General features: G+C 40.9%; 1 protein-coding gene across 2 annotated transcripts in view; it reads right to left on the bottom strand.

The window, feature by feature from the left end:
• Positions 1–17,014, bottom strand: part of KNTC1 (kinetochore associated 1) — a 306,855-nt gene that overhangs the window by 58,267 nt on the left and 231,574 nt on the right. For both annotated transcript variants that reach the window (XM_089653668.1, XM_089653667.1), the window contains exons 54-55: positions 11,671–11,789; positions 7,665–7,800 (exon numbers count right to left, since the gene is read on the bottom strand). In XM_089653668.1, coding sequence (XP_089509794.1) covers positions 7,665–7,800; positions 11,671–11,789 — 255 coding nt within the window. The remainder of the gene's footprint in view (positions 1–7,664; positions 7,801–11,670; positions 11,790–17,014) is intronic.

Here is a 17,014-nt window from a genome sequence, read left to right on the forward strand (position 1 = left end):
TAGTAAATAGAGTCCACCTGTGTGCATTTTTTTTTTTTTTTATTTAAATATTTATTGATTTTTAAGTTAAATACATATTTCCATCATTATCACATAAGAAAAAAAATACAAAAATCATTTCTTGTTTACACTTTCTAAACCTATTTCCCAATCACTCCCCCCCACCCCCCCTGCCCGTCAACCTTCTCTGTATTCTCTCCAGATCTTCCTACTAAGGCGAGTAGAGTTTGATCTTCATTTCTCCTTATAGTTTCCTATACTTCGTATTCAATCCAGCTTTTTCCCATTTCATATGGTAAACCTCCATCTTATCTTCCTGCATGTGATCAAGTTTTTCCATCTTTGTAATCTCATTCACTCTATCTTTCGAAAGATTCCCAACAAAACATTTCAATTGAAAATAACGCCACTCATCTATCTTAGTGAATATCTCTCCCTTTTTCTTTTCCAAATCCCTAAATGATCCCAATTCACCCACCACCATAACATCCCTCAATTGAACATCCTCCTTTTTAAACCATTTACCTGCTATCTCTTCTCTACCTGGGGGAAAAAACTCTGTCTCTTAGTGGCATCGAAATCCCACTTCATATTTTTGTGCAAATTATCCCAAACCCTTAAAACATTTAAAGTGTATATTACTTACATTATCTTTTAATCCTCTATATTGTGGTGGTACCCATATAACTTTACTTAGACTGGTTCCACTGAGTTTATTTTCAATTTTAACCCAACTTTTCTCATAATTATACGTCCGATCTAAAATTCTTGCCAGTATTACTGCTTTATAGTATCTTCTAAAATCTGGAACCCCCAATCCACCCTTCTCTTTGTTCCTACTTAGCAATTCATGGGATGTTCTTGTTTTTGTATTCCTCCATATATATATATATATCTTATAATTTTTTTAATTGCTTTAAAGAAGGCTTCTGGGAGTTTAATTGGAATCATTTGAAATCTATATAGGATTTTAGGTACAATTACCATTTTTACCAGATTTATACGTCCTATCCATGTTGGATTTCCTCCTTCTAATGTTTTTAATTCCTCCCTAATCTCGTTTAACAGTGAAATATAATTTAGTTTATAAAGGTATTTATACGAAGCAGTAAGTTTTACACTCAAGTATTTTATATCTCTTTCTTTCCATATAAAAGGGAATTCCTTTTGTATCCTTTCTTTTTCACTTTTTACAATATTTATAATCTCAGTTTTGGATTAATTTTTACATTTGCCAATTCCCCATATTCCTTCAACAACTTCATTAAATTTGGGAGTGTTATCCTGGGATTCCCAACATAGAACAACAAGTCATCCGCAAAGGCAGCCACTTTGTGCTCTACATCTTCTATCTGAATTCCCTTTACATCTCTATTATTCCTTATTGTTGACAAGGGTTCCAGTGACAGAACATATAACAGTGGGGACAATGGGCAGCCCTGTCTTGTTCCGTTTGACATCTTGATGGGTTCCGACCTCTCCCCATTTACCATAATAATTGCGGAGGGTTCCCTATACAATTTTCCTATCCACTCTCTCATTCTGTCTCCGATCCCTAGGGCTTCCAGGGTGTCCATCATGAAGCCCCAATCCACTCTATCAAATGCCTTTACGGCATCAATTGAGAGCACCACCACCGGAGTTTTTCCTTTTCTACTTTTCTGAATAAGCAGAGATCTCAACCCATTATCTTTGCCCTCTCTCCCTGGAACAAAGCCGACCTGATCCCCATGTATCCATTCGGGCATAAATTCCTTCAGTCTATTTGCTAAGACCTTTGCGTTTAACTTAGTGTCCGTGTTCAGTAATGAAATAGGTCTATAACTCGAACATTGAGAAGCATCTTTTCCTTCTTTGTGGATAAGCACAACATGGGCCTGTAGAGATTCTCCTCTTACTTCCATCCCTCCTCCCAAAGCATTCATATATATTCTAAGCTTAGGTATTAATATTTCACTATATTTTTTATAGTACCTCACAGTGTAACCATCTGGTCCTGGACTTTTCCCCGATGCTGTGCTTTTTAATGCTGCTTTTATTTCTTCCTGTGTAATTTCTGCATCTAGGGAATTCAGTTGTATTTTTCTTAAATTTGATAAGCCCGCATTCTCCAGATATATCTTTCTCTTTTGAATCCTCTCAATTTCAGTTTCAGTATTTTTTAAAGAGTTATGGGGACAGATATTATACAGCTTTCTATAATATTCCATAAATACTTTAGCAATTTCTTTAGTTGAATAGACCAGTTCTCCCTTGGAGCTTTTTATTTTTTCTATATAATTCCTATTTTTCTTTTTCCTCAGGGCTCTCATTAAATATTTTCCTGGTCTATCTCCCCATCTATACCTCTCACTTAGTACTTTATATAAACTCTTCTCCTCTCCTCCTCCATCAAAGTCTCTAGTTCTTTCTTTTTTATTACCTTCTGCCTTATTTCTTTTGTTATTCTATTTTTATGTATCTGTTCCAGGTCCCATATTTCTTTTAAAAGTCCCCTAACTTTCTCTCTTCTTTCTTTTTTGCCCCAATCGCATTCCCCTTATATATGCCTTATGAGACTCCCACTCTGTGGCTATCGACACATCTCCTGTCTCATTCTCCTCATAAAATCGCTTAATCTTTTCCCCAATCTTCTGAGCAATATCTTTATCTAGGAGAAGTGCCTCATTCAGCTTCCATCCTAGACCTCCTGCCCCCCTCCTTCCCCACTCCATTCCATTGTGACGGGCATGATCTGAAAAAGACATTGCTTCTATTTCTACCTTAACCACAGACTCAATAAGTTGATGCTCTATCAATATATAATCTAGTCTCGAGTACATCTCATGAACATTTGAGAAGAAGGTATAGTCTCTATCATGCATATGTGTAATTCTCCAGATATTCACCAGTTGACACTCATGTATTTCTTTCTTCAATATTCTCAGAGCCCTACACCCCTCTCTCTGCACAGAAGAGGTTTGTGGATCCATACAAAAATTAAAGTCTCCAGCCAAAATCAAGCGGCCTTTTTTTAAAGTCCATCAGCTTCCTCAGCACACTTTTCAAAAATAACTCCAGCTTTTTGTTTGGACAGTAAATATTAGCCATTGTACACTCAATTTCTTGTAGCTTACCTCTTAAAAACAAAAATCTCCCTTCCGGATCCATCTTCCTGTTCTCCAGCTCAAACCTAATATTCTTTGCAAACCCTATTGCTACTCCCTTTGCTCTCTTAATCGGAGAATCTGCATAGTACCATGCTGGGTAATACCTAGATTTTAACTTAACATTTGACTCCCTCAAAATGTGTCTCCTGCAAGAAAACCACTGAAGATGCTCTATGTTGTAGCTCTTTAAATAGCCTAAATATTTTCCCAGGACAACTCAACCCATTTACATTATAAGTTATAAACTGTATTTCTTCCATCTTTCTTAAATCTCCCCTCTTCTCCATCTATACTCTTCCTTATTTCTTGCTTTTATATCTCCTTCTATCATACAGGAAGTTGACCCCAATACCCCTCCCCCACCCCCCCATCCTCCCGTCCACTCCCTCCCCCCCCCTCTTTTTAGGCTTCTAGTATGCCTACCAATCATTTGTGGGCCTAGTCCCACCTTTGATTTAATCCTTGGGGCTAAACTCCGCCCATGAACCCTCTTTCCAACCTCCCCGATTACCCCCGAGCTATCTACTTAACTCAGTAAGTTTCCACAGACCTCTAAGGCCGCGCATCTAGAAGGGATATCGCAAGGGAGAGAAGGAGACCGGAAGGAGAAAAAAATTTTTTTTTTTCACTCTTCCCCCCTCCTCCCCTCTCCCCCCTACCAAGCTGCCAATTCTCTTTTCTTATAGTTCTAATTTCTTCTTCTTCCCATCCAGCAATTTCCATTCTTTGCAATTCAAGTCTATCACAAAAGTCTCTCAAGTCCTCAGGAAATCTCAGATAAGCTGTAACTCCATTTTTCCATCCTATTAGGCACTCTGGGGTTCCCCATCTGTAATGCACGTTCTGCTTCCTCATCTGCTCCAACAGGGGCCTCAGGGATCTCCTTCTCCACAAAGTCTCAGGTATTAAATGTGCAAAAAACTGAATGTCTATTTCTCCATACTTAATTGTTGTTCTTCCTTTGATCTTCCTCCAAATTTCTTCTTTATCCCGATACTTATGGAATTTGACAATTATATCTCTTGATTTTCCCTTCCCAATACTTTGTTGGGGTTTCCTATTCTAAAAACTCCATCTAGTTTAATCACTTCTATATCTGATCTGTCCATTATGGAGCTTAAGATTTTACTTACTACTTCTTGCAATACTTCTCCCTTTGAAATCTCTGGGACCCCTCATATCCTAAGACTACTCCTGTCCCTGTTTTCATGTACCTCTACCTTATAAAGCAACTTTTTCTGGACTTTCCCCATGTTGGTTATCTTCTTTTCTAATTCGGAAATGTTTTGTGCCTGATCTTTAACTATCTCCTCCATTTCTTCCAATCTCATTAACAGCTGTCCCAAATCATTACGTATAGTTGCCATTTCTTGCTTTATTTTTTTCTCTAATTCTTTGAACATTTCTGCCATCTCTTCTTTATTCGGTACTTGTAGATCTCTTTCAAGCTCTTTCATCTCCATATTTCCTGATATTTGTTGAGTGCTAACATTCAAGCCCAACGATAGTCTAGGACTATTTTCCAGACTGAGATCCACTTCTCCTTTTTCATTTATGCCTTGGGGCCTTTCTGGGGTCACATTTCCCTGGGACGTATATTTTTTAATTGTGCTGGTTTGGGACCCTTTAAACCCACTCCTTTAGCACTTTTGTTCTTCATATCTTCTGTGGGTCTTATTCTCCTTTATAAACTCGGGGTAAGTAAAGGTTAAATATATATACTCGGGTCTTAGCCTTGCCTGGTTATTTGTCCCTTAACTTTCCTTTCTATGTCACTTAGTCTTCTCCTTTCAGCTCCTTTGTATTCCCTGGGAATCCCCCTTTCTCTCCTTCACTCTCTGCTTTTCAAAACAGCACAATATAACATTTGGCATATTTCAAGCCACAGCCAGTCTCACTCACCCTCCTTTCTCTTCTGTTCTTGCGAGACGGCTCCAGGCTTCAGATGCCAGTCCTTTCAGCAGTTCACTCCTCAGGGGGATTCCTCAGAGTCATCTCTGGTTGTTGACACAAGACTGGGCCATTTAGGCTCCTCTTCAGCCCTGGCAGCAAGTCCGACAGCGAACCGAGGAGCGGACCGGCGCCTCCTTCTCTCCACAGGACGCCGGTCGGCTTCCTCACCTCCCAGTATGCCTCAGCGGCTGACCACGTGGTCAAGCCATGCCTCCCCGTCTCCCACCAACCTGATACAGCGTCTCCGCCGGGCTCCAGACAGACCGAGCTACGTCTCTCACTCCCGGTCCGCCGCACCAGAAGACAGGCACAGATCCCCTTAAACAGAGGTAGGTCTCACCCCTCCGATCTCCATCACGAGGGCTCCCGGGTAGGTTGGAATGCGGAGCTTGTCAGGGAGCTCCTACATCGCGCCCTCCTCAGCCGCCATAGTCAGGCTCCACCCCCTCACCTGTGTGTAATTTAATCTCAGTTTAAATACAGCTGTTCTGAGAAGTCCTCAGGAGGTTTGTTAGAAAACATTAGTGAACAAACAGCATCATGAAGGCCAAGGAACACACCAGATAGGTCAGGGATAAAGTTGTGGAGAAGATTAAAGCAGGGATAGGTTATAAAAACATCCCAAGCTTTGAACATCTCACAGAGCACTGTTCAATCCATCATCCGAAAATGGAGAGTATGGCACAAATGCAAACCTACCAAGACATGGACATCCACCTAAACGGACAGGCTGGACAAGGAGAGCATTAATCAGAGAAGCAGCCAAGAGGCCCATGGTAACTTTGGAGGAGCTGCAGAGATCCCCAGCTCAGGTGGGAGAATCTGTCCACAGGACAACTATTAGTCGTGCACTCCACAAATCTGGCCTTTAGGGAAGAGTGGCAAGAAAAAAGCCATTGTTGAAAGAAGCCATAAGAAGTCCCATTTGCAGTTTGCAAGAAGTCATGTGGGGGACACAGCAAACATGTGGAAGAAGGTGCTCTGGTCAGATGAGACCAAAATTGAACTTTTCAGCCTAAAAGCAAAATGCTATGTGTGGCGGGAAACTAACAATCCACATCACCCTGAACACAGTATCCCCCATTGTGAAACATGGTGGCAGCAACATGTTGTGGGGATGCTCTTCTTCAGCAGGAACAGGGAAGCTGGTTAGAGTTGATGGGAAGATGGATGGAGCCAATCTTAGAAGAAAACCCATTAGAGTCTGTAAAAGACTTGATACAGGGGCGGAGGCTCACCTTCCAGCAGGACAACGACCCTAAACATACAGCCAGAGCTACAAATCAAAGATTTGTACTAGATTTGTACAAAGATTTGTAAGCTACAGATCAAAGCATATTCATACGTTAGAATGGCCCAGTAACCGTCCAGACCTAAATCCAATTGATAACCTGTGGCAAGACTTGAAAATTCCTGTTCACAGACGTTCTCCATCCAATCTGACAGAGCTGGAGCTTTTTTGCAAAGAAGAATGGGCAAAAATTTCACTCACAAGATGTGCAAACCTGGTAGAGACATCCCCAAAAAGACTTTCAATGAAATTTGGTTCTACAAATTATTGACTCGTGGGGGGGGGGGGGGGGGGCTGAATACAAATGCACGCCACACTTCTCAGATAATGAATAGTAAAAAATTATGAAAACCATTTATCATTTTCTTTCCACTTCACAATTATGTTCCATTTTGTGTTGGTCTATCACAATAGCTATATTCCGGATTGGTAGTCCCATTTCCATTAACATACAAAGGATAAATCTAGCTTATAAACATTCAACCTTTTATGTGTTCAAATCTAGTACAACTGATGAGACGTGTGCCTCCCGACAGGGTTAATTATGGTAAACACAGCTTCCCAATTCCTCATAACAGAGAACCAGTGAGAATTTTTCATTGCTGGAAACTTCAGAAAAGAGAATCTAAAAAAGGTAAGCTGCAATTTTTAAATATTAATATATTTTATGGGAATGGGGACATATAACAAAGTAAATTTTATCCCACCTTAGGTGCACAAGTAGAAATACCGTTTAAGTTCCCCCTTATGCCTTATCCATTACCCCTGGTTCACATCTGTAGGGGCCATGATTTGTGCAGGCATGAGAGCCCATTCATTTGAATGGACTCTTGTCCCCCGGGACAGGCAGGGAAGTCACTGCACTAGTTAGGAAATCACAGCCCACACGGGAACCGAGGTTCCCAGTACGGTTGCAATTTCCAGTGCAGGCAGCGTGCCTGCAGGTCCCACATTCCTTTGTGTGGGTGGTGTGGCTGCAGGTATTTGCACCACCCGCACAGATTTGAACCAGGGGTTAGAGTGTTGGGGGGGGGGGGGGGGAGGCTTAAATAACTAAAAACAATTTTCAATAAAAAGAAAAAAAAGAAAGAAAGAAAATCAAACTTCTAATGTATATATTTTGTCAAAAAGGAGATACAGGCTTCTACATCTATACATCCATTTTACATTTTTACTGACCCAGGCTTAGCATCTGAGAACATGATACGATGTAGGAACAGTGGGTACAGTTAATAAGGGGCTCATATTCCATAATTTTTCATGAGACTTACCCTTGCTTCATGGCTGTGATTTTTCCAAAGGCCTTTAATCATCCCCTCTTTGGGACTGCTGTGAAATGATTCCAGGGTATATGGTATATTCAAGATTTCAAACTCTGACAGGTAAATGCAGCACTTCAGATAATACCTTAGGAGAATTTAATAGCAAAGTGATTATAAAATATAAAGAATTTAACTCCTACTTGCAAACCAGTACTATATGTTTAGATCTACGTACTGTCAGGATGATCCTGGTTATATTAAAAGAAAACCTGTAATAACAAAAATACCGAGACTGTGTGTTGCTGACCTTCTTCAGAAAAGGTTAGCTCTCTGGTCTCTGGTTGTCATACTTTCTGAGATAATACCACTTGTTCTAGGTCAGGGAGTCAAAAAGCTCTGGGCTCAGTAGACCAGCAAGACAGTCAAGGAACTAGTATAGAACAGAAGAGGAGATTTGCAGGTTCAATACTTTCTCAGGATAGTTTTTCTTTAAGATGTACAGTACTGTGCAAAAGACTTGGCAGGTGTGAAAAGAATTGGTAATTAAGAATGCTTCCAGAAATTGACATGTTAATATTCTATTTTTTATAAATAGACAAAATGGAAAGTAAATGAACAGAAGAAATCCAAATTAAAGCGATTCTAAAGGCTCATTATTTTGTTGTACTTACCTGTGTGCAGTGGTTTTGCACAGAGCAGCCTGGATCCTCCTCTTCTCGGGTCCCTTGCAGGCTCTCTTGGCCTCTCCCTCCTGTCAGGTGCCCCATAGCAAGCAGCTTGCTATGGGGGCACCCACTGCTCTGTGTATCCATCCACACACGGAGCTGCAACTTGGCCTGTGTCACCTCTCCTCATTGGCTGACTGGCTGTGATTGACAGCAGCAGGAGCCAATGGTTCCCATTTGCTGTCTCAGCCAAAGGTTGTTATGCACATCTCTGGATCGCGATGAGGCTCACGTAAGTATTGGGTGGCTGGGGGCACTGCTGCACACAGAAGGTTTTTTAACTTCATGAATAGAAAGTAAAAAACCTTAAGCCTTTACAGCCACTTTAAATCAATATTTTTTGTAACCACCCTTTGCCTTCAAAACAGCATCAGTTCTTTAATTCTAGGTACACTTTAACAGTTTTTTTTTTAAGGAACAGGTTGTTCCAAACATGTTGGAGAACTAAATACGGATCTTCAGTGGGGTGTAGGCAGCCTCAAATCCTTCTGTCTCTTCATGTAATCCCAGAGAGACTATGTTGAGATCAGGGCTCTGTGGAAGCCAAACCATCACTTTCAGGACTCCTTGCTTTTCTTTACACTGGAGACAGTTCTTAAAGACATTGGGGTCAACTCACTAGTTAAAGAACGACTGAGAAAATGCAGGAAAATAACGCATGCGGTAAATTTTCTGCAAATGTTCAATTCACTAAGAATTTTGCGATAAATAACTCTTGCGGTAAAATATCTGTATTGCGGTAATTTATCGCAGTGCTCCACTGACAGCTGAATGAAAACAAAAAATGTCAGCAATTACAAATGATGAAAAACAGTGTGGGGTTCCCCCCCATCCGTACCAGGCCCTTAGGTCTGAAATGGATTTTAAAGAAAATCTCACACCAAAATTAAAAAAAAAAAAAAATGCCCCCTAGGTCTGGTAGGGATTTTGGGGGGGAACCAGACACCAAAATAAAAAAAGAAAAAATGGTGTGCGGGTCCCCTCACAATCCTAAGGGATTTTGGGTCTGGTATGGATCTGGGGTGGACCCCACGCCGTTTTTTTTTTAAAACTTTGGTATGGTGTTCCCCGTAATATTCATACCAGAACCCTAGAGGTTGGGGGGGGGGACCTCCTCGCTGCATCTGAAAAATTACAGCATGCGATACCGCTACAAAAACCCTGGTGATAAATATCACATCTTTTTTTAGTTTCTGTTGAGTTTGTGAATTGGACTTAACAGCTTACCTGCATGTTTCTTTTTTGCAGTATTTACCAACACATTTTTAATTTTGTGTTAATCTTTTTTTTTTGTGAATTGTACATTTTGTTACCGTATGCGAAAATTTCTGCAAATGGGTCACGTGACAGTGTTATCTCATGCAGTAACCTTTAGTGAGTTGACCCCATAGACTGATGTTTGGGGTTGTTGTCCTGCTCTAGAATATATTTGGAGCCAATCACACGCTTCCCTGATGGTATGGCATGATGGATAAGTATCTGCCTGTATTTCCCAGCATTGAGGACAGCACTGATTCTGACCAGATCTCCAACTCCATTTGCAGAAATGCAGCCCCAATCTTGCAAGGAACCTACACCATGCTTCGCTGTTGCCTGCAGACACTCAATATTGTACCGGTCTCTAGCCTTTCATGAAGAATTTGTCTTTTGTTACAGTCAAATATTTCAAAATTTTGACTCAGTCCAGAGCACCTGCTGCCATTTTTCTGCATCCCAGTTCCTATGTTTTCGTACGTAGGAACATAGGAAATCATTTACTTTCCATTTTGTTATAGAGAAGAATAAACTATTAACACTTCTATTTCTGAAAGATTTCTTAATTTACAGCATTTTATCCCACACCTGTCAAACCTTTGACAGTACTTTATTTGTTCAATAGCAAGAAATGAAGGTTAGGGTCTCCTCTGACTTGGCTATCCGCTCACAACCATCCATATTAGCTCAGTTTTACTGTCCATAGACTGAGAACTCATTGAATAATAGTAATATCAGGTACCATAAACAAGCTCTTAGTAGGGAAATCCAACAATTTCCTAAGATGTAGACCAAGGGTCTCCAAACTTTAAAGTTTAAAGAGCCATAAGCTGGCCCTTTGTTTTGAGAGGGGCTGGAATGTGTCCAGTCAGAGTAAAAAAAAAACCCTGCCATCAGTGGGAGCAAACAATGCATAAGTATGGTGGTCATTGGGAGTAAAAAAAAAAATCACATCATGTTATCAGTGGGAGGAATAATGCCCCATAATTGGTGTCATTGGAAGAATTCGTTCCCCATCTCTGGTGTCAGTGGAAGGAATAGTGTCCCATCATTGGTGTCAGTGGGAGAAATAGTGCCCCATCATTGGTGTCAGTGGGAGGAATAGAGCCCCATCATTGGTGTCAGTGGGAGGAATAGTGCCCCATCATTGGTGTCAGTGGAAGCAATAGTGCCCTATCATGGAAGGTGTACTCCTAGACTCCCATCATTCACCCCCAAATCCAATCACTGTCCAAATCTTGTAGACTTCACCTCCGGAACATCTCCAAGATACACCCGTTCCTAACCTCGGAAACCACTAAGCAACTTATTCACTCCCTTGTTATATCTCGCCTTGACTATTGCAACTCCCTCCTCATTGGCCTACCGAATCGCAGGCTATCCCCTCTTCAGTCTATCATGAATGCTGCTGCCAGACTTATCCACCTTACTAACCGTTCTGTATCTGCCACCCCTCTCTGCCAATCCCTCCACTGGCTTCCCATTGCCCAACGGATAAAATATAAAACATTAACAATAACGTATAAAGCCAATTATAACTCTGCCCCAAATAACATAAACGATCTTGTCTCTAAATATCACCCAAACCGTACTCTCCACTCCTCGCAAGACCTCCTGCTCTCTAGCTCCCTTGTCTCCTCCTGCCATGCTCGTCTCCAGGAATCTTCTACTCTTCCAACCAGTCCATCCCCCACAGTTACTACCTTTTGTACCACTAGCCCCTCCCTCGTAGATTATAAGCTCCAAGGAGCAGGGCTCTCCTTTCCCTCTTGTTTTGAACTGTATTGTCTCCCGTTATATTGTAAAGCGTTGAGCAAACTGTTGGCGCTATATAAATCCTGTATAATAATAATCATTGGTGTCAGTGGAAGGAATATTGTGCCATCCTTGGTGTCAGTGGGAGGAAGTGTGTCCCAAGGGACAGATAAAAGAAAAACGGAGAGCCATATCCAGCCAGCCGGCCGCAGTTTGAAGATCCCTGATGTAGACAAATACAGCAGATAAAATACAGGATCTATGTCACAGACTTTACTTACTTTACTTGGTCCATAGGTTTTTTGACAAGCAACACCACAGTCTCTGTGTCAGCTAAATGGATCAAACATTGTAAAGCTCTACTTCTGTGTGCAAATGTCAATTTGTTTTCACCAATAGGCTGTTAAAAGAGAAAGCTTTAATAGCAAGGTTTCAGTCATAGTAGGAGAGGCGTTTCAAGTCATACCGTGACTTTTGAGTTTATATAATTAAATAACAAAATTTCAAGGAGTGGAAACTGCATTTATTTTTCAACATACTCCCCTGCTACATTTATACACTTATCCCAGCATTTAACTAATGCTTGGAAAGCTTTGGCATAAAAAGATTTTTCAGTACAACCGGACCATCCTAAGACAGCCTGCTTCACTTCGGCATGATTGTGTTTACTGTTCTCACAAAGATTCGTCTCTTGTACAATTTCACATCAGGTTATGAGTTGATTATCCAGGATCAGGTGTTCCTCGCGCTGAATGTTCACAGGAATGACTGCTGTGGGCTAGGAATCTCCACGACTGGGATCCTCAGTGACTGCTGTATGGCCACTTTTGAAAAACGTTTACCCCATTCAATTGTCTTATTGCGGCGAGCATCTCACCATCGTACTGTGCCTAAAGTCTTCTGTAGATAACCATGGATTTCATATCTACATTCACAAGAAACTTAATCACAAAACGCTGGTTCATGTTCGCACTAACACTGTTGTCTGCCATCTTCATTAACGGTCTCTGGACTGGCCTGCGACATGTGAGCCGCCTGTCAGTAATAGGACACACTTGCCACTTACTACTGCGCGTAGTACCTATACGCTAGCATCCCTTTTTATACCTGTAAACTTAAAAGTCCCAGTTTGACTTGAACGCCCCTCGTATATAAAAAGTTATATGCATACATTGTCAAAAACTGCGTAATGACCCAACTATTTGGAAAGATCCAGGTCAATAACACTTTCCTATATCAACAGTACTGCAAAAAAGCAAAGAATTTGTAAACACTCAAGTAACCGCAAAATAAAAATGAAAGGGGCAGTCCACTCAAAAGCTATATGTCAGCTATATGTGTAGTCTGATGAAAGACATCCCCATCTGGCTTTTGATACCTCTTGAGGATGACTGTGGTGACATCTCCCTGTCCTAGTGCCTGGCCCAGTTCCTATCCAGTGTGCCCAGTGCTGATGTGAACTGAATAAATAAAAATAAGCTAAACTATTGTGTGACCTTACTTTTGTTATGTGTACCTTAACACACACACACACACACACACACACACACACAATCTTAAAAATTGCAAATATTTATTTCTAACTATAATGATATAATGAATCCGAAAAACAAGAAAGAAGAAGTGCACTGCCACAGTGCTTTTTTTTTTCTGAGGAAGTCAATGTGACTAAACACTGGCCATCATGCTACCTGAAGTTCGTACATAACTAGAGAGTTTTTATGAAGTACATATGCTTACAATAGTACAAGTGATAGCAACTGGAGATGTGAGTGATTTTAATGTTATAATAAATAAGCATTTTTTTTCCCTTTTTGTGTATTTTTGTGCAACGGTACTTGAAACTGTGAATTATCAAATGGAGGTGGAAATAACAGAAAGCAATTTTTGGTTTCATAAGTGGTGCTTAACAATTGGAATTAGAAGAAGACATTGTTGGATATTCCATACCAGTGGTGGAGATTTAAAAAGCGTTTTATGACCTAACTTATCACATAAAAGGTCAAACAAGGGGAAGTGAGTGAGCCTATTAGAGATGGCACAGAGATATACTTGCATATCTACAGTAGATAAATATATATACAGTTGCAAGAAAAAGTATGTGAACCCCTTGGGATTACGTGGAGTTTTGCATGAATTGGGCATAAAATGTGCTCTGAGCGTCACCTAAATCACAGCAATAGAAGAACACAGTCTGCTGAACATAATACTACACAAACATTAGATGTTGCCATGGTTTAATTGCACATAACATGTAAACATTCACAGTGCAAGGAGGAAAAAGTATGTGAGGCCCTAGCTTAATGACTTCTCCCAGAGCTAATTGGAGCCAGGAGTGAGCCAACCTTGACTCCAATCAGTGTGATGATATTGGATGTGTTGCTGACAGCTGTCCTGCCCTTAAAAAACACACACCTGTTTTGGGCTTACTGGTTTCAAGAAGCACTGTCTAATGTGAACCATGCCTCGCAGAAAAGAGCTCGCAGAAGACCTACGATCAAGAATTGTTGACTTGCATGAAGCTGGAAAGGGTTACAAAAGTATCTCCAAAAGCCTGGATGTTCATGTGTCCACGGTAAGACAGACTGTCTACAAATGGAGAAAGTTTAGCACTGTTGCTACTCTCCCTAGGCGTGGTCGTCCTGTAAAAATGACTGCAAGAGCACAGCGCAGAATGCTGCATGAGGTAAAGAAGAATCCCAGAGTGTCAGCTAAAGACCTACAGAAATCTCTGGCACATGCTAACATTTTTGTTGACACATCTACAATAAGGAAAACATTAAACAAGAATGGAGTACATGGGAGGACACCACAGAGGAAGCCATTGCTGTCCAAAAAGAATATTGCAGTACGTTTGAAGTTTGCAAAAGAGCACCTGGATGTTCCACAGCACTACTGGCAAAATATACTGTGGACAGATGAAACCAAGATTGAGTTGTTTGGGAAGAACACACAACACTATGTGTGGAGAAAAAAAGGCACAGCACACCAACATCAAAACCTCATCCCCACTGTAAAACATGGCGGAGGGAGCATCATGGTTTGGGGCTGCTTTGCTGCCTCAGGGCCTGGACGGATTGTTGTCATTGATGGGAACATGAATTCCAGAGTTTATCAAGACATTTTGCAGGAAAACGTATGACCATCTGTCCGCCAACTGAAGCTCCGCAGAGGATGGGTGATGCAACAGGACAATGACCCAAAGCATACAAGTAATTCAACAAAACAATGGCTGCAACAGCACAGAATACGCCTTCTGGAGTGGCCCAGTCAGAGTCCTGACCTCAACCCGATTAAAATGCTGTGGCATGACCTTAACAGAGCGATTCACACCAGACATTCCAAGAATATTGCTACACTGAAACAGTTTTGTGAAGAGGAGTGGTCCAAAATTACTTCAGATCGTTGTGCAGGTCTGATCTGCAACTACAGGAAACGTTTGGTTGAGGTTATTGCTGCCAAAGGAGGGTCAACCAGTTATTAAGTCCAAAGGTTCACATACTTTTTCCTCCCTGCACTGTGAATGTTTACATGTTATGTGCAATTAAACCATGGCAACATCTAATGTCTGTGTAGTATTATGTTCAGCAGACTGTGTTCTTCTATTGTTGTGACTTAGATGACATTCAGAGCACATTTTACGCCCAATTCATGCAAAACTCCACGTAATCCCAAGGGGTTCACATACTTTTTCTTGCAACTGTATGTGTGTGTATATATATATATATTATATATATATATATATATATATATATATATATATATATATATATATATATATATATATATGTACACACATACATACACGTACACACATACATACACACATACATACACAAACACACACAGAGTTAGGTCCATATATATTTGGACACAGGCACACTTTTAATACTTTTGGCTCTGTATGCCACCAGAATTAAAATTAAACAATCCAAATGAATTTGAAGTGCAGACTTTCAGCTTTAATTCAAGGGGATGAACATAAATATCAAGTACAAATTTTAGAAACTGCAACCATTTTTATACACAGTCCCTCCATTTTCTAAAGGTGTTCTATTGGGTTGAGGTCAGGACTCTGCAGGCTTATCAAGTTCCTCCACCCCAAACTCACTCATCCATGTCTTTATGGACCTTGCTTTGTGCACTGGTGCACAGTCATGTTGGAACGGGAAGGGGCCATCCACAAACTGTTCCCACAAAGTTGGCATCATAAAATTGTTCAAAATGTCTTGGTATGCTTACACCTTAAGAATTCCCTTCACTTGAATTAAGGGACTAAGCCTAACCCCTGAAAAACAACCCCACACCATAATCCCCCCTCTACCAAAGTTTACACTTTGCACAATGCAGACAGACATGTCTGGGTTTGGCAGCTGTCTGGAGAACAATACTTGCCTATTGGATTGCCAAACAGAGAAGTGTGATTCCTCACTCTGCTCTAGAGTCCTGTGACGGTGTGCTTTACACCACTTCATCTGATGCTTTGCATTGCACTTGGTGATGTAAGGCTTGGATGCAGCTGGTCAGCCATGGAAACACGTTCCATGAAGCTTTCTATGCACGGTTGCTGTGCTAATCTGAAGGCCAAACGAAGTTTGGAAGTCTTTAGCTATTGACTGAAGACAGTTGGCGACTTCTGCGCACCGCCCGCTCTGTCATTTTACGTTGCCTACCACTTCGTGGCTGAGTTGCTGTTGCTCCCAGTTGCTTTCACTTTGTTATAATATCACTAACAGTTGACCGTGGAATATTTAGTAGCAAGGTAATTTCATGGATAGACTTATTGCACAGGTGGCAACCACACTTGAATTCATTGAGCTCCTGAGAGCGACCCATTCTTTCACAAATGTTTGTAGAGGCAGTCTGCATGCCTAGGTGTTTGATTTTATACACCTGTGGCTATGGAGGTGGTTGAAACACCTGAAAGATTTGGAGGGGTGTCCTAATACTTTTGGAAATAGTGTGGGTGTGTGTATATATAGACATACACACACACACACACACACACACACACACACACGCATATATACACACACACACACACACACACACAGAATTTATACACATATACTGCTCAAATTTTTATAGGGCACAGAAATAGTATTTTTGAATTCCTTTAGGAATAAAACACTTTTCTTGGAGTATATTAAGTGACACAGGATTAAGTAATTCAGGGTGCTGAGTTAAACTGAGTTATGCTGCTGGCTGTAGGAAACTGGAAACTGTAAGGACTGCCTAGTAAAAGCACAATCAGTCTCAGCAGACTGGTACAGACAATTTTGTCCCCTTCAGTGCGATACTTTTTAAAGAGGTCTTTGGGAACAGGGTTCCACCACAGCCCTGGACCTGTAAAGGGCTGTTACATGAACCATGTGTAGATGAGTGACTTCAACAGAGGCCAGTGATCAAAGACACATTACAGGCAGGTCCTGCTTTTTCCCCCAACAAACTCTGGGTATGGATTCTATGGCTTGATCTGGAAAATTGAAAAAATGAACACTTTCTGGCTCTGCAACAACTGTAGAAACTTGCCAGAGAAAAAAGAATCTTGATAAAAAAGTAAAGAAAATGTTTTTCTTCTCTCAGTGGAGAGAAGACCATTTTCCTAGGATACTAGCAAACATA

The sequence above is a fragment of the Staurois parvus genome, unplaced genomic scaffold (assembly GCF_062004578.1).
Source record: "Staurois parvus isolate SC_StPar_1 unplaced genomic scaffold, SC_StPar_1.0 ptg000719l, whole genome shotgun sequence".
Classification (NCBI taxonomy): Eukaryota; Metazoa; Chordata; class Amphibia; order Anura; family Ranidae; genus Staurois; species Staurois parvus.